The sequence below is a fragment of the Hyla sarda genome, chromosome 8, assembly GCF_029499605.1.
Source record: "Hyla sarda isolate aHylSar1 chromosome 8, aHylSar1.hap1, whole genome shotgun sequence".
Lineage (NCBI taxonomy): Eukaryota > Metazoa > Chordata > Amphibia > Anura > Hylidae > Hyla > Hyla sarda.
Window position 1 is genome coordinate 193,126,490 of NC_079196.1, and position 21,761 is coordinate 193,148,250.

General features: G+C 45.0%; 1 protein-coding gene across 2 annotated transcripts in view; it reads right to left on the reverse strand.

Moving 5' to 3' along the window:
- The window catches only part of LOC130283976 (BTB/POZ domain-containing protein KCTD5), a 41,744-nt gene that overhangs the window by 6,434 nt on the left and 13,549 nt on the right, over positions 1–21,761 (reverse strand). The window contains exons 3-6 of one of the 2 annotated variants that reach the window (XM_056533802.1): positions 15,913–16,004; positions 10,310–10,405; positions 9,896–10,012; positions 6,462–6,587 (exon numbers count right to left, since the gene is read on the reverse strand). In XM_056533802.1, the coding sequence (XP_056389777.1) occupies positions 6,462–6,587; positions 9,896–10,012; positions 10,310–10,405; positions 15,913–16,004 (431 nt within the window). The remainder of the gene's footprint in view (positions 1–6,461; positions 6,588–9,895; positions 10,013–10,309; positions 10,406–15,912; positions 16,005–21,761) is intronic. The other variant, XM_056533803.1, reaches the window with a different exon arrangement.

The following is a 21,761-nucleotide window of genomic DNA, read 5'->3' on the forward strand; positions in this document are numbered from 1 at the left end:
TCCATCCCATGCCCTTCCATCCCATCCATCCCATGCCCTTCCATCCCATCCATCCCATCCATCCCATGCCCTTCCATCCCATCCATCCCATGCCCTTCCATCCCATCCATCCCATGCCCTTCCATCCCATCCATCCCATGCCCTTCCATCCCATCCATCCCATGCCCTTCCATCCCATCCATCCCATGCCCTTCCATCCCATCCATCCCATGCCCTTCCATCCCATCCATCCCATGCCCTTCCATCCCATCCATCCCATGCCCTTCCATCCCATCCATCCCATGCCCTTCCATCCCATCCATCCCATGCCCTTCCATCCCATCCATCCCATGCCCTTCCATCCCATCCATCCCATGCCCTTCCATCCCATCCATCCCATGCCCTTCCATGCCATCCATCCCATGCCCTTCCATCCCATCCATCCCATGCCCTTCCATCCCATCCATCCCATGCCCTTCCATCCCATCCATCCCATGCCCTTCCATCACATCCATCCCATGCCCTTCCATCACATCCATCCCATGCCCTTCCATCACATCCATCCCATGCCCTTCCATCACATCCCTCCCATGCCCTTCCATCACATCCCTCCCATGCCCTTCCATCACATCCCTCCCATGCCCTTCCATCACATCCCTCCCATGCCCTTCCATCACATCCCTCCCATGCCCTTCCATCACATCCCTCCCATGCCCTTCCATCACATCCATCCATCTACATACATACATATCCATATATACACAAATAATCTCTCTTTAAGTATCTATATATTTTTATATACTCCTACTATATAGCCCATATTATATACTCCTACTACATAGCCCATATTATATACTCCTACTATGTAGCCCATGCAATTAACAAACTAGTCTGCGTGCCACCAAACCAGAAGTCTAGGAAAGTATGTGCCCCTTATAAAATCTTGACAGGTAACGGAAGTGATTATTATTGGAGTCTTCATACAAACCCGCTCCTCCCCATCAGTAGCCCAATAGATAACAGAACACTGTACGCACAATGTTCAAAAGGTGAAAATATCCTTTAAGGGTACATTCAAACATTAAGAATCTCCTGCTAATTTTTCTTGCTGTTGATTTTGCTACCCATTGATTTAAATACCGTATTTATCGGCGTATAACACGCACTTTTTAGGCTAAAATTTTTAGCCTAAACTATGTGCGTGTTATACGCCGATACACCCCCAGGAAAGGCAGGGGGAGAGAGGCCGTTGCTGCACGCTTCTCTCCCCCTGCCTTTCCTGGGGTCTAGAGCCCTGCTGCCGGCCCTTCTCTCCCTCTGGCTGTCGGCGCCGGCAATGGGGCGCCGGTACCGATAGTCAGGGGGACAGAACGGGCAGCGGCGCCGATAGCCAGGGGGAGAGAAGGGCCGGCAGCAGGGCTCTAGACCCCAGGAAAGGTAGGGGGAGAGAAGCGGGCAGCGACGGCCTCTCTCCCCCTGCCTTTCCTGGGGATGTATCGGGGTATACACGCGCACACATGCACCCTCATTTTACCATGGATATTTGGGTAAAAAACGTTTTTTTACCCAAATATCCTTGGTAAAATGAGGATGCGTGTTATAGGCCGGTGCGTGGTATACCCCGATAAATACGGTAGGTAGAAAAATCAGCTGCAGAAAATATGCAGCAGATCCTGTACGTGTGAATGTACCCCACGGGCAGGGTCACACGGGACGCCTCTGCAGATGCGTCGACAGCAGTCAGAGGGACTGCAGTGTGAGCACCCGGCTCCTCCTGTAGAAATCCGCCGCTATGAGCGGATACACAAAGCTAACCTGCTGCAGCAGGGAGCTCGCTCTGTTGTCCCTCTGTGACTGCTGTCGGCACGTCCGCAGCAGGAATTTGCTGCGGATGCGCCCCCTGTGACCCTGTCCTAAGGGTGAATTCACATTTGTCAAAATTGTTGAAAAGTTTTCTGCAAGTGTCCCACACGCCTGAATGGATTTTGCAGAATCAATCCCCATGATGCAAGCACAAGCCCATAGAGTTGTATTAGGGTAATTTCACAGGCGCAGATTTTTGCAGCGTATTTAGCTGCGGATCCGCTGGTGAAGGCCCCGCTCTATGCTGGCTTTACATGTGCCTGCTGGTTGCGGCAATACGCTGCTACGAGCAGACACACTGCAGCAATGTGCACGGCGTACTCGCACATCGTGGCCGCTCTCCCTGCTCTGAGCTAGGCAGAGAGCTCCCGCGATGTGCGAGTATACTGCGACTCGCACACCGCAGTGTGCCTGCTGGTAGCGGCGTATTGCCGCTACGAGCAGGCACATGTAAAGCCAGCATAGAGCGGGCCTTCACCAGCGGATCTGCAGCGTAAAATACGCTGAAAATCTGCGCGTGTGAACGTACCCATAGAAAGATTTTCGCTTACAGAAATTTCTGCAGCAAGTTTTCTTACGTGTGAATATTGCCTTAAGGTCATTGTCTCATACCAAACTCCTAATCTATATGCCCCATAAGATCACATGGAAGTCAAGTGGTGTCCCCTGATCAGGATCTCTTTTAAAGGGGTACTCTGGTGAATAAAAACATCTCCTCTAGGGGAAAAGATGTCTGATCGCGGGGGTCCCACCGCTGGGGACCCGCGCAATCCCTGGCACGGCACCCCGGTCATCACGCCCCCTCCTATAGACATGAATGAAGGGGGCGTGGCATGAAGCTTCAAGCTTGAGTGTTCCGAACGCCGCTGCTGCAAGCCCCGAGATCGCAGGGTCCTTTGGATAGGGGATAAGATGTTTTTCGCCGGAGTACCCCTTTAAGAATGGCTCATGTTCTGGTGAACCAACCAGTATGCCTCTAGCTGTTGCAAAACTACAACTTCCAGTATGGAAGTTGTAGTTTTGCAACAGCTGGAGTCACACTAGTTGGGAAACCTTTAATACTACATTTTCCTTGCAGCTTGGCGTTTGCCCACATAAGCCATATACATCACTCTGTCAGTATTGGGACCCTCACCTATTGTACACAGCCGTCTCCACCAGGTTTAATGGGAATAAAACTACTGAATTGGCAAAAGATGGAAAACTAGGGGGAGATTCATCAAAACCTGTTCAGAGGAAAAGTTGCTGAGTTGCCCATAGCAACCAATCAGATCGCTGCTTTCCTTTTTAAAGAGACCTGTGAAAAATGAAAGAAGCGATCTGATTGGTTGCTATGGGCAACTCAGCAACTTTAAGCTCTGCACATGTTTTAATAAATATCTCCCCCCCCAACCCCCCACCCCCCAGACTCCAATGTGGAACCTAGATTTTTGGCTTTTGTGGCATGCTGTATGACTAGGCTATAAATGTTAGGATATCTTTAATAAATGGAAAGGCATTGTTAGATGCTGGCCTGTATGAGAAACCTGTTTGCCTGGAGGCCGAAGAGAAGAAAGCAAGAAAATAATTGAAGGCATTTCCCAAAATTGTATCGTAAGTGATGGTGACCGGACGGAAACGCCTTATTGTGTATACAGCATAAACCATTCATTAGGATGGTGGCAAAACAGGATTAGCGGAAGTCACAGCAAGAGATCTGGAGACCTGGTCAGGTCTGGTGATGGGAGAAGTACTGATCAGTGCTTGTGACTAATGGCGTGATGTGCCTTAGGTTCACACAAGCGGATTTCTTTTGTGGGTTTTCCGCTGCGTATTTGAAAGTGGGCGGGCTCTTCTCGGCTGTCCGCAGCAGATTTCCCGTGGCGGAATTTCCGCCGCAAGCCCCATTGAAGTCAGTAGGGACTGCGGCGGATTTTCCGCAGCGTAAATTCCACTGTGGAAAATCTGCTGAGGACAGCCGAGAAGAGCCCGCCCACTTTCAAATACGCAGCGGAAAACCTGCAAAAGAAATCCGCTTGTGTGAACATACCCTTATACACACTGGGAACTTGTCACCACAAAAATGGCAGCCAATGTGCAGACATGTTATAGAGCAGATCAGGATGATCAATAGCCTTGTGTAAGAAGATTCAGTAGAACTTAAAGGGGTACTCCATTGCCCCAGCGTCCAGAACGTTTAGTTCAGAATACTGGGTGCGGGGGTTGTCACGGCCACGCCCCTCATGACGTCACACCCCCTCAATGCAAGTCTATGGGAGGGGGCGTGACATACATCATTCCCCCTCCCATAGATTTGCATTGAGGGGGCGTGGTGTGACGTCACGACCCCTGCAGCCCGTACCCAGCATTCGGAACTAAATGTTCTGGACACTGGGGCAGTGGAGTACCCCTTTAATCTTCTAAATAAACTCTTTACTAATGCTGAGATTAGAAGTCAAGGAGGCAGTCCTAATCAGTGATTGACCGCCATGCCAGTAAAAGATGCAAAACAGATAAGTTGTCACTGATTAGTACCGCCCACTGGACTCCTGAGCCCAGAATGAGCAGAGATTTTAGTCAACAAGTTATACTCCCCCCCCCCCCCCCCTACCCCCAACCCCCCAGCAAACTTTACATTGATTTGCTCAGCCCCGCCTGCTCTATAGCATGGTGCTGACAGACCAAACTGTTTACCGTGACAGGATTCCTTTAGGATACGGTGCAAATGGTTTCAGTCAGCTTGGTTGATCATTGGTAATTCTGCCGTCTGAATAATTGGATAAATCTCCCCCTATAAGGCTGTGTGCATAGTTTATTTTGAAGCTCAAAAGTAGAGTCACTAAGCTTAAACCTCTCCTCCCCCCCCCCCCCCCCCCCCCGAAGTTTCAGACTTTTTAGCCTTTTCTGCCATTTGCAGACATTTTTTGGGTTACAGTCCCTCATATGCCGTGCACTTAATTTTGCAGTGGAAACAAGTACAGTGACCCCATGACCTACGATGGCCCCGACATACGATCATTTCAACATACGATGGCCTCTCAGAGGCCATCGCATGTTGAAGGCAGCATCACCATACGATGCTTTTGTATGTCAGGGCCATTGCATAAACGGCTATCCGGCAGCGCAGACTGCTTCAGCTGCCACCGGATAGCCGTTTACGGTGCCCCGTGTGGTCCGCTGACTATCACTTACCTGTCCTCGGGCTCCGGCGCGTCCTCTTCGGGATCCCCTGCATCATCGGCGCTCTCCATCGTCGTCATGACGTTGCTGCGCACACCATCCCGTCATCCAATAGGAGCGGCGTGCGTAGCGACGTGATGGCGGCGACGGAGAGCGAGGATGTCGGGGAAGCAGAGCCCTTGCCGGAGCGTCGGGGACGCCCCGGAGTGGTGACGGTCCGGAGCGGCAGGGACACGTGAGTATAACCTCCAATACCAGTGGTCTTCAACCTGCGGACCTCAAGATGTTGCAAAACTACAACTCCCAGCATGCCCGGACAGCCGTTGGCTGTCCGGGCAGTGATGTAGTTTTGCAACATCTGGAGGTCCGCAGGTTGAAGACCACTGTCCTATACTTTACATTGCACGGATCCCTCACCATACGATGGTTTCAACAAACGATGGTCCATTTGGAACAGATTACTATCATATGTTGAGGGACCACTGTATAGTGATAACATGAAGTTTTGTTGAACAGCCAATTTGGCACCATGTCCAAAAAAATTAATAAATAAAATAAAAAAAACATAAGATTGGACCTGTGCTCTTAAAAGCTTTAAGAAAATTTTGCATGGATATGTTGATAAATGGGTTGTATGACAAAAAGATCTGCTTTTGCAATAGAAACAGTGCTACCTTTGTCTAGTGCTACCTTAGACAAGAACGATGTTGGTTTTATTCATCTCATCCATTTATATAGTGTCACTTTAATGTTATCTACTATCCATAGGACAGGGGATGACTAGGATCATTGGTGGGGGGTATGACTGCCAGGATCCCTGCCGAGCAAATTAGAGTAGAAATGTCCCCGCAATGCAAAGACAAAACCGAACATGCATGGTCAGCACTGTTTTCATGGTCTATGGAGCGGCGCTAGGCGAAGTTTGGAATCTAAGCATTACAAAATGCTGGTCCACAGACAATGAATAGAGTGCTGGCCACACAGTCTGTTCTCTAATTTCAGGGGACATTTCTCCACTTTGGTGATCAGCAGCGGTGGGGTCTTCTATCAGTCAGACCCCCCCTTTATGGCTAGAGAACAACATCATAAAGTGAAAATACCTCTTTAGGGTCTATTCACACGTACAGTATTCTGTGCAGATTTGACACAGGATTTTCTGCTGAAGATTTAAATGTAAACTCGACACAGCTTGAAATCCTGCGCATCAAATCTGCGCAGAATATTGTACGTGTGAATAGACTCTTAGGGTACACTCACACATACAGGATACTGCGCAGATTTGATGCGCTGGATTTGTAACTGCAGATTAGAAGCTGTGGTCAGTCATTTAGTTTACATTGAAATCCGCAGCAGAAAATCCTGCGCATCAAATCTGTGTATGTGTGAACTTACCCTTAAACAGGAATAGAAAGGTTGAAGCAAACGCCCCTCTGCACAATCCCCCAGGACACAAGACTTACCTTTGCCTTTTCACTAGGTTCACTAGTAGTGCCATATGAAGTATTGTGCAACTCTTTTGAGACCACACACAAGAACTCTGCTTGATCTTCATTTCCATAGTTATAGGAAGAACCGATGCTGACAAGCTTAAAGAGAAGACAAATGAAGTAAAAGATGATGAGTCACGAGCAAATCAAGCGTTTGCAATGAAGACATAAGTGGAAGCAAACAAACGCAAGGATCAGCAACATAAACGCCCCGCAGGATGTGACATCACGAGTTTCACTTGATTAGATTGTTTAAATGAATCAGGGATTTACGGATCTGCTGGTATAGCAGCGGCTGACCTCACATGGCCCACAGCCATTTCTCTAAACGCAAACTGGCAGCTGCTTATCTCCCAAACAAAGGATCAGGAATACTGAAATCAGACATGTCCAATCCCTTTCCCCTCACCGTAGAAGAACTGACAGGCCATCAAAGTAAAGTCCTACTAACTTGTCTCTAATGCACGGCCAGCGTTACACTTACTGAGGTCCTATGAGGCCAACCAGAATTATCTAAGTCACGGCTACTAAGCAGTAAAAAGTGACAACTTGAACATCTGATCCTTCCTCGTGTATGACTTAGGGTGCCATTCACATCACGATTTCACCATCCTACTTCTCACGATTTTTAACTTTGGAATCGTACAAATCTGCACGCCAGGTCATATCCATTGACTTCCATTCATTAATGATAGACAACAAATGCATCAGTTTTGATCCGCATCCGATTTTGCACAATTTAAGATCGGAGGTAAAATCGTGGTTGACCACGATTTTTCATCCAGATTCCAAATTGCATTGAAATAGTGTCCGATTTGTTTATTATTGATGACTATGTAAATCGCATGGAATCGTGTGACTGTGAGATTGTATCAGATTAATCGCACACGATTTTTTTTTGTACGCATGCGCAGTAGACTTCAAAACACGTACACTTCAAATATCTAAAACTTTATTGCCATTGGCGTACATAATTTAAAAGATCAGATTTTTATTGAAAAAAATTTATTGAAAAAAAAAAATCGGATGGAATTTTCATCTGTACGATTTTTGAATACAATTTTAAAATCGGATAGCAAAGATATTTTTACATACGATTGTATACGATTTTTTGCAATCAGATTTCGTCCGATTTTACCCTCCGATAATCGGATGGTTAAATCGCGATGTGAACCTAGTCTTGCTTGAACGGACATCATAGCAGCAACCTGGGTATACAACCAGTATTTCTCAGCAAGGGAAGGGAAAAATTCCTTTACCGCATCCAGGTTTTTACACCCACATGTATAGCTGAATTTTTGGCCAGGGCTTAACATCTTTTATGGTAGCTTTAACTCTCCGCTGCCAGATACAGTAGTATTTTCTTACTTTATCCCCGTGTATTTACCATTCTGTTTGGTCAGCAATGCGTTGCCAAATTTCTACATCGTACTTTTGGCAATAATTTGAACACCTAAGCCTATACATTTGTACAACAGTATATAGTTGTCTCAGCAGGACAATGCATTTTTCTATAAAGGAAAGCCTGTGGATCTGCACTCTGGGGTGGTGCCGAGATCCAGAGGTTTACTTTATAAGCCGCCATTGGAAGGAAAGCTTATAAACATTGTGACAATTCAGAAGAATCTGCATGAATGGGGCTGGTGTGCCAGGTCCAGTTCTCCACTCAAAGTGAGGGGGACCTCTGTATTATGACAATGTCTATTATGACAATCCATTCTAACGCAACATTACTGACTAGACCAGTGTTTCCCAACCAGGGTGCCTCCAGCTGTTGCAAAACTACAACTCCCAGCATGCCTGGACAGCCTTCGGCTGTCCAGGCATGCTGGGAGTTGTAGTTTTGCAACAGCTGGAGGCAGCCTGGTTGGGAAACACTGGTCGAGACAACGTAATTGTAGCCTGTACCTAGAGATGAGCGAACTTACAGTAAATTTGATTCGTCACGAACTTCTCAGCTCGGCGGTTGCTGACTTTTCCTGCATAAATTAGTTCAGCTTTCCGGTGCTCCGGTGGGCTGGAAAAGGTGGATACATTCCTAGGAAAGAGTCTCCTAGGACTGTATCCACCTTTCCAGCCCACGGGAGCACCGGAAAGCTGAACTCATTTATGCAGCATCAACTGCCGAGCCGAGAAGTTCGTGACGAATCGAATTTACTGTAGGTCCGCTCATCTCTACCTGTACCTAACCTGACTTGTCTAACAGTATGGGGGGGGGGGGGGGGGCGTTTCTGCCATTAAACTACCCTGTCATCAAATATCAATGGAGACCACAGTGCTGCCCACTAACCAGTACAGAGATACCAAAACCTTTTGGTTCTTGTATTTTGGTATTGTAGTCAGTTACATGTATTCAATATATACAAATTGAGCCCTGTATAAAACTACTGTGCTTTATTATTCTTCTACCATAACCCGATGACACAGATGGACACTGACGGCTACCGGGGAGGGAAGAATTTGATGGTAAAATAAGGAACCAGTCACCAGTTTTATGCTGCTTCTAAGTGCGAGCAGCATGAAACAAGTGCAGGGAGCAGGATGCTGTAATGCGGATTTACTCTAAAACACTCAGTTGTTTGAGAACAATCAGTTTAAATATGCAGCATGTAAGTAGTCATTGGATAGGTCCCCGCGGCTGTTCTTCACCCCACCAGAGTGATGTGTCTCTTCCCTATACACAGGTAGGGAGAGACCTTTTAGGCTAGGTTCAGACTACGGGATTTCCACCTGCAATTTTGCTTTGTAATTGCAGGTGGAAATTCCGCTTGCTAAAATGTATAGTGTAGTGAATGGTTTTCCGTTCACAAATTCAAACTTCGGAATTTGTGAAGCGGAATTTTTGAACGGAAAATCCGCTTGGAAATTTCCGCCTGAAGAAAGGCGTTGCTCTTTCTTCGGGCGGAAATCCGCACGGAACACATTGCAGTCTATTGGAGATTGCAGTGTCCGCGCGGTCCTAGCGCCGACTGATTCAGTCAGCGCTGGCCGCACTCGGGTTCTCCGGGCGGAAATTTTCTGCCCGGAGATTCCGTAGTCTTAACCTAGCCTTACAATGGGCAGGCTGGACAGGAAGCAGCTGACAGGACCGCCCCCATGACTACCTAACTGGGCTTTGTGCCCACACTTTCCCTTTAAGACTTTAAACAAGATAACCAAGTAAAAAGGCAATGTATATGAGTTCCATAGTAGACCAGCTGAGAAAAAAGCACCATATCCAAGCTTTAAAAAAATAAAATAAAAGTAAAGTAGTCAGTGGGTTCAGCGACACAAACATTGCCTGCCCCCCGCCACCCATTGGCAGTATTCCCATGGTGCTGTATGCAAGGCCATGCAAGTGTACATGTAGCATAGTGGGAGCAGAAAGGAAGAGTCAGGAATAGTACAGTGTGCAGAAAGGGACACACCTCGCCGCTGCATTTCTGATGGCTGGGCTCCTCTACTTTCACTTCCCTTGAAACAATGAGCAGAAACTCTGACTGATGATCCCGCCCGCATCCATACATGGAACCTACGCTGACAAACTGCAACCAGAGCAAAACGCACAGTAACTAGGCTGGACAATGCAAACCTGAGCACATGTATGTGTAATGCCACATCACACCTTATCTATTATGCCATCCATCTACACAAGTTGCTCACTTGTCAGTGTATGTACCAACGTAGACCAAAGCTTGATGTCACCTCTTTGATGCCAAACACTTTGAGAACGCCCACCCCCCGTAGAACATGATGCATGATGGCAAGGACATGTCACTTCACTGATATGGTGCATCTGTCGGCCTCATGCAACTTCCCATGATTTTTTTTTACCAGTTTACCTGTTCAAATTTCCAGCCGTCTGACATTGTGGACACCATTTGGGTTAGCTCTTCCTCCTGACACTGGAGTACTCTGTAAACATGTTTAACTGGCACCTAGGAAGGTAAAGTAACATGTAAATCAACCAGACTTCTCAAATCACAAAAAAGACGCAGTACACATTCCGCAGCATCCCCCACCTAAACCTCGGGGGGTGGTTTTGCATTATGAACTGAAAGGAGAAAAAACAAACAAAAAATAAAAATGTAAAAAAATAAAAATAAAAAAACAGAGGGGTCCAGACTGCACAGCTGAAAGCAAAACAACTGTAGAAGCCAATGATCTGCTTTACCAGATCATTAACATAAGATGACTACTAACACTATAAATGAAGATGTTATACAAAACAACAAATATGTTTTGCAGTCCTAAGGTTACCGGATTGTCCTCCCTCCCTTTAAAAGGTATGTACACAAGTATTGTATAAGCTGCATATTTTATGCTGTGTAAATGTAAATAGTTGAACCACCCATAAAATCTGCAGTGTATACGGCACATGTGAGCATATCCTAAAAGGAGCATTATAGTTGCCAACAGTAATGTTAAAAGAAGGTGGAGAAGACTAAGGGTCTATTCACACAGCAGAATTTCCACCTCAAATTAAAGCCCTTAGACTTCTATGGGATTCCGCACTTGCAGTCACAATTCTGACTGGGAGTGCTGAATCCCATAGAAGTCTATCGGCTTTAATTTCAGGCGGAATTCTGCAAGCGGAAATTCTGCCGTGTAAATAGACCATAATTATACCGCTGTGGCCATGGGGAGGACTTAAAATTTTGCACCAGGATTAAGTTGGCAGCTATGGAACACTAAACCTAGAAATGAATAATACAAGTACACAGGTGATAAAGTCTGTTTCGGGAACATCCACCAGACTGACAAATATCACTAAAAATCCTGCGGAGAACACAAGTTTATCTGCACTTGATCTGTCCTATCGGCTGGTGAACGTACTGGGGTTAAACTAAGGGGGTAGGGCTTTATTCTGGTGTCCTACTGCAGAGGGGGCAATGGGGGGAGGCCCCTGCTGCAGTCCTTTATTGCACAGCCAAGACACAGTCCAGTGGGGACAAAGGGTGATCACCTGTAATATAGAAGATCTTTTATTTCTCCATTTAAATTGTATTTTGAAACAGAAAGGACAAGATTATTAGTGGATTTGTGCTTAAAGGGGTACTCCACAATTTATTTATTTTTTAAATCAACTGGTGCCAGAAAGTTAAACAGATTTGTAAATTACTTCTATTAAATCTTAATCCTAGCTGCTATTATGATCCACAGGAAGTTCTTTTCTTTTTGAAGTTCTTTTCTGTCTGACCACAGTGCACTCTGCTGACACCGCTGTCCATTTTAGGAACTGTTCAGAGCAGAATAGGTTTTCTATGGGGATTTGCTCCTACTCTGGACAGTTCCTAAAATGGACAGAGGTGTCAGCAGAGAGCACTGTGGTCAGGCAGAAAGGAAATTCAAAAAGAAAAGAACTTCCTGTAGATCATAACAGCAGCTGATAAGTACTGGAAGGATTAAGATTTTTTAACAAAAGTAATTTACAAATCTGTTTAACTTTCTGGCACCTGTTTAAAAAAAGAAATGTTTTCCAGTGGAGTACCCCTTTAAGATGAGTTATTCCAAAACAGGTTGGGTGTAGCATTGCAGCTTAGGCCTATTCACTTCAGACACAAGTGTAAAGCTTAAAGGAAAGACTGATACTTCTTGTTTCTACTCCTTTGTTAAACTTAAAAAAAAAATGCATCTAAAACTGCATAAAAGGAGGATGGGTGGGCACTATTGACCTGTATGTTTTATTAACCCCTTGTACGTGCCATCAAATAATTAGCTGGATCAGCTTTTCTTCTTGCTGTGCTGCTCTGTTCTTCCTCCTAAGTGAATAAAACACTGATGTGTGCTGCTGAGGGATCTACCAGTATTCTCCTTCATTACTACATATCAACAAGCAATGGGATCCATTAATGAATTAGGTCAGTAAAAAGTGGTGCTGTAGTGGTTGCTGTGGGCAACAATGGTCCTACTTCACTAGCAGGCAGGTAAGTACAGAGGTTTTCAGCGGGGATTGTGTTCTTAGGTAGCACTCACACATTCTAGATTTAGAGAGGGGATAAATGTACGTATACACCACGGACGCTACCAGGGCCTGTCTGCAGATCTGTGGCCTTACCTAGCACTAATGTGCTTAAAAGCTTTCCTGACCAGGAGATGCTAAGCTTACATTACACGTTACTCTTGTCTGCTTGTTGCTGCCCATATCCCTGTACTGGTGATCCCACAATAGCTGGATCCACGTGATCTACAGAGGAGAGTGCCGGCGCAGTACAGATGCTGTCAGAATTAACGGCCGGGGCTGAGATTCATTATCTGGTGACGTAAATAATCTGAGCTCAGTGTTTTGTCTGTTCTTGTGGAGATAAAACATATACTGAGGGCACTTTGTTAATGTTGTCCAGTATCTGCGGCTGCGGAGGACTTCCTTTTATGGAACATTTTGTGCATTTTCATTCCCTGGGTTTATTGAAATACCAGCAGTCGTAGAACAAATTGTTGATGCTACGAGTCAAAGTGCTGGAATAGTTTGCTTCTCAGAGCCGCAAGCTGCAGGGAGAAGAAGCTGGAAAGAGCAAAACAACACCACAGACAGCACCTCTAATCAGACAGGGGAAGAAAAAAAAAAATCATTTTTGAAGAAAAATACAAAAAAAAAAAATTATATATCTCGCCATCTCTAGCTATATATATTAGTATGTGCATAAAAAAAATCTATGCATGTTAGTCTGAGCTGTGCACTCGTGTAATGTACCACTACCAGATACTTCTAGTGAACGCTTTTTATAAGTGATAAAGATGAAACCGATGAAATTTACTTTCTAATCATTCTGCCGCCAGGAAATAGGAGACCCCATTCACAAAAAAGGCATTCGAACTAGACTATTTTGGACGATTGATCAACAATCTAATGTGTAATGTGTATCTTAAAGGAGTACTCTGGTGCAGAGTATTCCTGCTCCGTCCTGCAAAAAAAAAAAAAAAAAAAAGGAAAATAAACCATCCCTCACCTTCCTGGGTTCCCGCGAAGCACCACTACAGCTGATCGGTCCTCCGGTCCATCTTCTTCATACTTCCGTGTGTAACGAAGCATCACATGGCGCTCAGCCTATCGCCGGCCGCCGCAATGTTCAGCCTCGGCCCATAATAGGGTGAGCGCCATGTGACGCTTCGTTACACATGGAAGTATGAAGAAGATGGACCGGAGGACCGATCAGCTGTAGTGGTGCTCCGCGGGAACCCAGGAAGGTGAGTGATTGTTTATTTTCATTTTTTTTGCAGCCCGGGCAGGAATACTCTGCACCAGAGTACTCCTTTAAGGCAGTCATGAGATTACAAATATTTGTACGTTTCTCGGCTAGAGAGATACTCTACCACTAAAGCTAGCCACACACTTTAGATCAGTTTCCCAACCGCTGGGCCTTCAGCTGTTGCAAATTTACAATTCCCAGCATGCCTGGACAGCTTTTGTAGTTTTGTAACAGCTGGAGGCGCAGTGATTTGAAAACGCTGCTTTAGATAATCATTGAGCGCTCTGCTGATCTCAGAGGGACTCTACAACCATCTAACGTGTATGGAAACATATGCAGGACCAGCCAAGACAACTACTCATGTTTAAAAGGGGGGATGGGGGGGGGGGGGGGGGGGGAAAGCAATACATGTCAGACTGCTATGTAAGGCGTATTGCAAACACTTCATTATCAGTACGGCACTGTTCACAACGTCTGAACCCTCCCCTCAGTCATGTTTGAAACACTGCCCCATGTACTCTATTCCACTATCTAGATTTATAGTAGCATACATCTTCCTTTAGCTCCAAATGTAAAAAAAAAATTAAATAAAAAAAAAGTTTAGTTTACAATAATTTTATTAAAAAAAATTAAATAAAATAACCAATTGATCTACAGCATCCTGTTTTTAGCCAGAATAGAGAAGCAGGCACATTATGCATGCAACTTTCCATCTTATGAAGAAAGATGCATTGTGTCCTATTCCAGATCATGTAGTACATGACATGTAGCATTTTACTTTAAAAATTCCTTATCAGAGCCCACATGCACCAGTCACGTGTATGTTGACATGCCGCTCTCGTAGGTGTTGCTGGCAGTAGCGTAGCACTCTCACTCGAGAATGACCCATATCCCCATCTGACCTTACACTCTAATACAAAAGTCACTGCAGTAGCTAAAAATAAACCCCCATGCAATGTGCTTATTGTCGGCTGAGCCTGGAGTAACACTTAGCCAAGGGTAAAGGACCCGTTGCTTCCACAGTGGAATAGAATGAAAGGCTTCATTCCAATTTACAAAAGCAACTTTAATTTTTTTTCTTTATAATCTACACAAAAAAAAAGGCATGGGATATATACAGAGAACAAAGATGCATTAGTAGTTGTAGTTTTTAGAGTGGTTGTGTGACATTAGAACAACATGGCTGCTTTCTTACGGAGACCGGGCTACCAAGTTTGAAGTGTTCTGGTATTGCAATTCTACAAGTATTCAAAATAGAGCAGGAAAGCGCTCCAAAATAGCAGCTGTAAAAGCAAATTACCGTATATACTCGAGTATAATCCGAGTTTTTCGTGCGTAAAAAGCACCCCTCGGCTTATACTCGAGTGAACAAAAAAACATTTCTGGCTTTAGATGTGAGGGGGATGGTCCCAGCCGTCCATCTCCGCCTGTCAATCCCTTCTCAGTGGTCTTCAACCCGTGGACCTCCAGATGTTGCAAAACTACAACTCCTAGCATGCCCGGACAGCCGATGGCTGTCCGGGCATGCTGGGAGTTGTAGTTTTGCAACATCTGGAGGTCCACAGGTAGAAGACCACTGAGAAGGGATTGACAGGCGGTGATGATGAAGGGGGGGATGATGATGAGGGTCTGGATGATGACATTGGGGGGGATGATGTATTTCACACCCTAGGCTTATAGTCGAGTCAATAACTTTTCCTGGGTTTTTGGGGTGAAATTAGGGGCCTGGGCTTATATTCGGGTCGGCTTATACTAGAGTATATACGGTAACTAAATAAGAAATTTTGGGGTTGTAAACAAATTTTCATATCTATAAAACAAGCCTAATTTTCAGTGTTTACTAAAAAAAAAAAAAAAAAAGGAGGAAATTATTGTGATCTGTATGAAAAAGTACACTGGTGCAAAATGTACCAAATAAAGGGGCACCTATCTTTTTAATACACTTCTGGCAGGTCAGATGTTTTGATCTGTGTGGATCTGGGTGCAGAGACTCAATTAGTCGCTAAAATAAATAAAAGGTGCAGCTCATAACTCATCACTCAGATCTTAAAGTCCACTGAAAGTCTAGTGTTCCCAAAAAAAGTGTACCTCCAGCTGTTGCAAAACAACTCTTAGCGTGTCTGGACAGCCTTTGGCTGTCCAGACATGCTGGGAGTTGTAGTTTTGCAACAGCTGGAGGCACCCTGGCTGGAAAACACTGCTATAGACCAAAAGCTTTTATTATGCAATCGCCCCAACTGATGCCGGTGCCTTACCTGTAAGGTTTTACTGTCCCTTTCCCTTATTCTATCCTTTACTAGTTTAATTAATGATGTGATATTGTAGAACTCTGCTTCTTCCAGGACACCTATTGGAGAGGACAAAAAATTTAATTTAGTAGCAAAAATAAAAACATTTAATAAAAAATAAATAAATATTAGACAGTACATAAAACTAGCCAAAGTAGACCACGCAATCAGCCAAGGTAAGGCTGGGTTCACACCACGTTTTAGCAATACAGTTCCCATATACATTTTCAATTTGAAAACTGTACAGAACAGTATTGAAAACCATATACCAAAACATGCATCCGGTTGTGTCCATTTTGCATCCTGTACGGTTTTGTCAGTTTTTTTCCCCCGTACCCAAAACCGTAGTCTACCACGGTTTTTGGTCCGGGTGAAAATCCATACTGAAATGTATACACATATATTTATTTTTTTTTAAACATGGGAGTCAATGGGAACCGTACAGAACCGTATGTGGTTATGGTTTCATCCGGTTTGCACCAGTTTTTTGACACGGCTCAGTTTTTTTTCTTGGAATTTCAAACAAGTGAAACTTTATTCATGATTGAGTGAAAAGTTAAAAACCTACGTTATATTAAAGAACTGATGCAACCGGACATAATTTTTCAAACTGTATACGGATTAAAACTTGTACCCACATTTTGATACAATTTAGTCAGGTTTTGAGGAATTAATTTCCCCCATACTAGCAGTAAATCCATGGCCATGCTGCAGCTGAATCCTCATGTGCGAGATGTGGATTGTGTTGTGAATTCATGAAAACCCCAGTAATTCTGCAGCAGAATGTTTTTCACTCCATGTGGATGATTCTTTTAAAACCCCATTCACATGTATTGTACTTTAAAGCATACATGTCAGATTCCACCAAAAAATTTAATAAAAATTATATTTTACTCCGTACCTAATCCTGACCATGTACATGCAATTTTTATGCCCCTCACATATTATAAAAATCCCTCTTTTCATTAGCTCAGTGTTAGAAATCCTCACAGGGGAAGGGGTGTGTCCCTCCTTGTGGTTGTGGGAGGGGCATGTCCCTTGTGGTGGTGGGTGGTGATTGGTGTGTGGTGGGAGGGGGTGTTTCCCGCCTTGTGGTGGTGGGTGGTGATTAGTGTGTCTGCTCATGCAGCCTTATCCATAAGCCAGCTCTTGTCCATGACTTATGGACAAGCCTGATGCTGCTGAAGGACTGGTTAGTGTCCCAGGAAGCAAGGGGACCCTAGTGGTGGGATTTTGAGGAGCCGTTCTCGTTATTAAATATTTAAAAAAAAATTAAACAACCATATAACAAAGGGTTTTAAATTTTCATCAGTTACAATGTATAAAAAGTTTTTGGATATGACAGTGCCCATGTAAATTGCAGCTTTGTAGTGTGGAATGCACATTAAAATTAAAGGGGTACTCCTGTGGAATTTATTTTTAATCAACTGGTGCCAAAAAATTCAACAGATTTGTAAGTTACTTCTTTATAAAAATCTTCATCCTTCCAGTACTTGGCTGCTGTATACTACAGAGGAAGTTATTTTCTTTTTAATTTCTTTCCAGTCTGACCACAGTGCTCTCTGCTGACACCTCTGTCCATGTCCGGAACTGTCCAGAGTAGGAGCAAATCCCCATAGCAAACCTAACCTGCTCTGGACAGTTCCTGACATGGACAGAGGTGGCAGCAGAGAGCACTGTGGTAAGACTGAAGAGAACTACACAAATTCCTGTGCAGCTGATAAGTACTGGAAGGATTAAGATTTTTAAATAGTTTATTAAGTAATTTATTAAGTAATAAGTGATTTACAAACCCGTTTAAAACTTTCTGGCACCAGTTGATTTGAAAAAAATAAAAAATAAAAATAAATAAATGTTTGCCACAGGAGTAACCCTTTAAGAATCCACAGCAAAACGTTCTCGTTAAAAGTTTTTTCCTGGATTCTGAAAAATACAAGAGGTAAATTTAATAATCTGCATGATATTGTTTTAATGGGAATCCATGCTGTAGTTCATATGGCGTGGATTTACAGTCTTCACTGCTGAAAAATAAATGGGGTGACACAAATTACACACTGAATGGGGCTTCGTAACCAAAATTGCAACATAAAAAATAGTTCCCTGGTAAAAAAGGAGCCCACCCTAAATAAAAAAAATAAAAAAATGAATCAAAATCAAAATTTTGGCATGGCGATAATTCATTCCTGGGAAATTGAGAACACTTTAAAATTAATATGGAAGCAAGTCTATCCTGAATGCAGAATTCTGCCTAAAGTGACTGCAGGTGTGAGATGTGCCGGCTGTTCACATGTAATCATTTACTGATTATGTTGGGAGATTATAGCAGGAAGTGACTGATCATCCACAATAAGGCTCAGCTGTCACCACGTCACACGAGCCGCTGCCATGAAACGGTCACGCCTAGGAAAGCCTTCAGAACTAACTGGTTCTACCACTCCAAAATACAAATCATTGGATGTACACTGCTCAAAAAAATAAAGGGAACACTTAAAGGGGTTCTCCGGTGCTTAAACATCTTATCCCCTATCCAAAGGATAGGGAATAAGATGCCTGATCGCGGGAGTCCCGCCGCTGGGTACCCCCGGGATCTTGCACGCGGCTCCCCGTTTGTAATCAGTCCCCGGAGCGTGTTCGCTCCGGGACCGATTACCGGCGACTACAGGGCGGGCGGCGTGTGACGTCACGCTCTACCCCGCAATGCAAGCCTACGGGAGGGGGCTTGATAGCTATCACGCCCCCTCCCGTAGGCTTGCATTGAGGGGCGGAGTGTGACGTCACACGCCGGCGCAGGCGTGACGTCACACGCCGCCCACCCTGTAGTCGCCGGTAATCAGTCCCGGAGCGAACACGCTCCGGGGACTGATTACAAACTGGGTGCAGCGTGAATGATCCCGGGGGTCCCCAGCGGCGGGACTCCCGCGATCAGGCATCTTATACCCTATCCTTTGGATAGGGGATAAGATGTTTAAGCAGCAGAGAACCCCTTTAAACAACACAATGTAACTCCTAGTCAATGACACTTCTGTGAAATCACACTGTTCACTCAGGAAGCAACACTGATTGACAATCAATTTCACATGCTGTTGTGCAAATGGGACAAACAAGAAGTAAAGGAGTGGTTCTGCAGGTGGTGACCACAGACCACTTCTTCCTATGCTTCCTGGCTGATGTTTTGGTCACTTTCGAATGCTGGCGGTGCTTTCACTCTAGTGATGGCATGAGACAAGTCTACAACCCACACAAGGGGTTCAGGTAGTGCAGCTCATCCAGGATGGCACATCAATGCGAGCTGTGGCAAGAAGGTTTGCTGTGTCAGTCAGCGTAGTGTCCAGAGCATGGAGGCGCTACAAGGAGACAGGCCAGAACATCAGGAGACGTGGAGGAGGCCGTAGGAGGGCAACAACCCAGCAGCAGGACCTCTACCTCTGTGTAAGGAGGAGCACTGCCAGAGCCCTGCAAAATGACATCCAGCAGGTCACAAATGTGCATGTATCCACTCAAACGGTCAGAAACAGACTCCATGAGGGTGGTATGAGGGCCAGACGTCCACAGGTGGGGGGGGGTTTTGCTTACACCATGCCGGATGTTTGGCATTTGCCAGAGAACACCAAGATTGGCAAACTGGAGACACCGTGGAGAACGTTCTGCTGCCTGCAACATCCACCAGCATGACCGGTTTTGCGGTGGGTCAGTAATGGTGTGGGGTGGCATTTCTTTGGGGGGCCGCACAGCCCTCCATGTGCTTGCCAGAGGTAGCCTGACTGCCATTAGGTACCAAGATGAGATCCTCAGACCCCTTGTGAGACCATATGCTGGTGCAGTTGGGCCTGGGTTCCTTCTAATGCAAGACAATGCTAGACTTCATGTGGCTGGAGTGTGTCAGCAGTTCCTGCAGGAGGAAGGCATTGATGCCATGGACTGTCCCGCCCGTTCACCAGACCTGAATCCGATTGAGCACATCTGGGACATCATGTCTCGCTCCATCCACCAACGCCACGTTGCACCACAGACTGTCCAGGAGTTGGCGGATGCTTTAGTCCAGGTCTGGGAGGACATCCCTCAGGAGACCATCCTCCACCTCATCAGGAGCATGCCCAGGCGTTGTAGGGAGGTCATACGGGCACGTGGAGGCCACACACACTACTGAGCCTCATTGTGACTTGTTTTAAGGACATTACATAAAGTTGGTTCAGCCTGTAGTGGGGTTTTCCACTTTGATTTTGAGTGTGACTCCATATCCAGACCTCCATGGGTTGATACATTTGATTTCCATTGATAATTTTTATGTGATTTTGTTGTCAGCACATTCAACTTTGTAAAGACGAAAGTATTTTATACAAATAGTTCATTCATTCAGATCTAGGATGTGTTATCTTAGTGTTCCCTTTATTTTTTTGAGATAGACAGATAGAGATAGAGATAATATATATTATCTCTATCTCTATCTGTCTATCTAAAAAAAATTAAGGGAACACTAAGATAACACATCCTAGATCTATAGATATATATAGAAGTCCCAAGACATTCTACACCTTCTACTGAGCAGAACTAAGAGATCATCCAATGGTGCAGCATTATAGACAGATTTAGGGTTTACCCATACAGACAACTCCATGATCAGAAGGGACAGATCCTACTCCCAGAGTGTCCCTTCTGGACAGAACATACCGCTCAGCCATCACATTAAAACCATGGACTATCTGGTGACACTGGCACCGGTCAGGGAATGGGTCATAAGGTATCAAGTGAAGTCAGTTCTTGAAGATTATGAGTTGGAAGTAGGAAAAACAAACAAATTTAAGGATCTGACCAGGGACAAATGACGACCAGACAAATAGGTGAGAAAATCTATAAACTCAGCATCTCTTGGGGGATTTTCCTTGTATGCTGGGGTTAGTGTCTACCAAAAGTAGTCCAAGGGAAGGACAACTGCTAAACTGGTGAGAGGGTTTTGGGCACGTAAAAGTAGTGATGGCCAGGGAGTCTAGTCCAATCCCACAAAAGAGCTACAAGTTACTAAACAAGTACCACCTACCTAAACATAGAACAATCCCCCCCCCTCCTTTTATGGCAGAGGTATAACCTAAGGGCATGTGACCTAAGGGAGAATGCCCTGGTCACTTTGCAAAATTCACACTGCAGACCATTCACACTGCAGACTTTTCTGGCCAGAATTTCAAACCCAAAATATTCTGCCAGCACATTGAAGCTACTCAATGATTTGGCAGAACCCACTCCAAAGACATTGCCAAACACGGGGTGATTCAGTCTGTTCTAGCCGGGTGCAGAAACTCTGGGTGGAAGTTTTCCATCCGGAGCTTCTCAAGTGTGAACCCGGCCTAAGGCTGGGTTCAGACTACGGAATTTCTGCCTGCAATTCTGCTTTGAAATTGGAGGCAGAAATTCCGCTTACTAAAATGTACTGTGTTGTGAATGGGTTTGCATTCACAAATTCACACTTTGGAATTTGTGAAGCGGAATTTGTGAATGGAAAATTCACCTGGCATTGCTCATTCTTCAGGCAGAAATACTCGCAGAACACATTGCAGTCTATTGGAGACTGCAGTGTCCTAGCGCCAACTGATTCAGTTGGCGCTGGCTGCACTCGGAATCTCCGGGTGGAAATTTTCTGCCCGGAGATTCCGCAGTGTGAACCTAGCCTAAGAGTTCAAGAGTTGATGTGGCCTCCAGGTTCCCCAGTCTCATTCTGATCACGCATCTATGGCAGTGTCTCCCAAGTGTTTTCTCAAGCACCCCCAACAGGTCATGATTTGAGGATATCCCATACAGAGAACCCTTGTGGTGATTAGAGATGA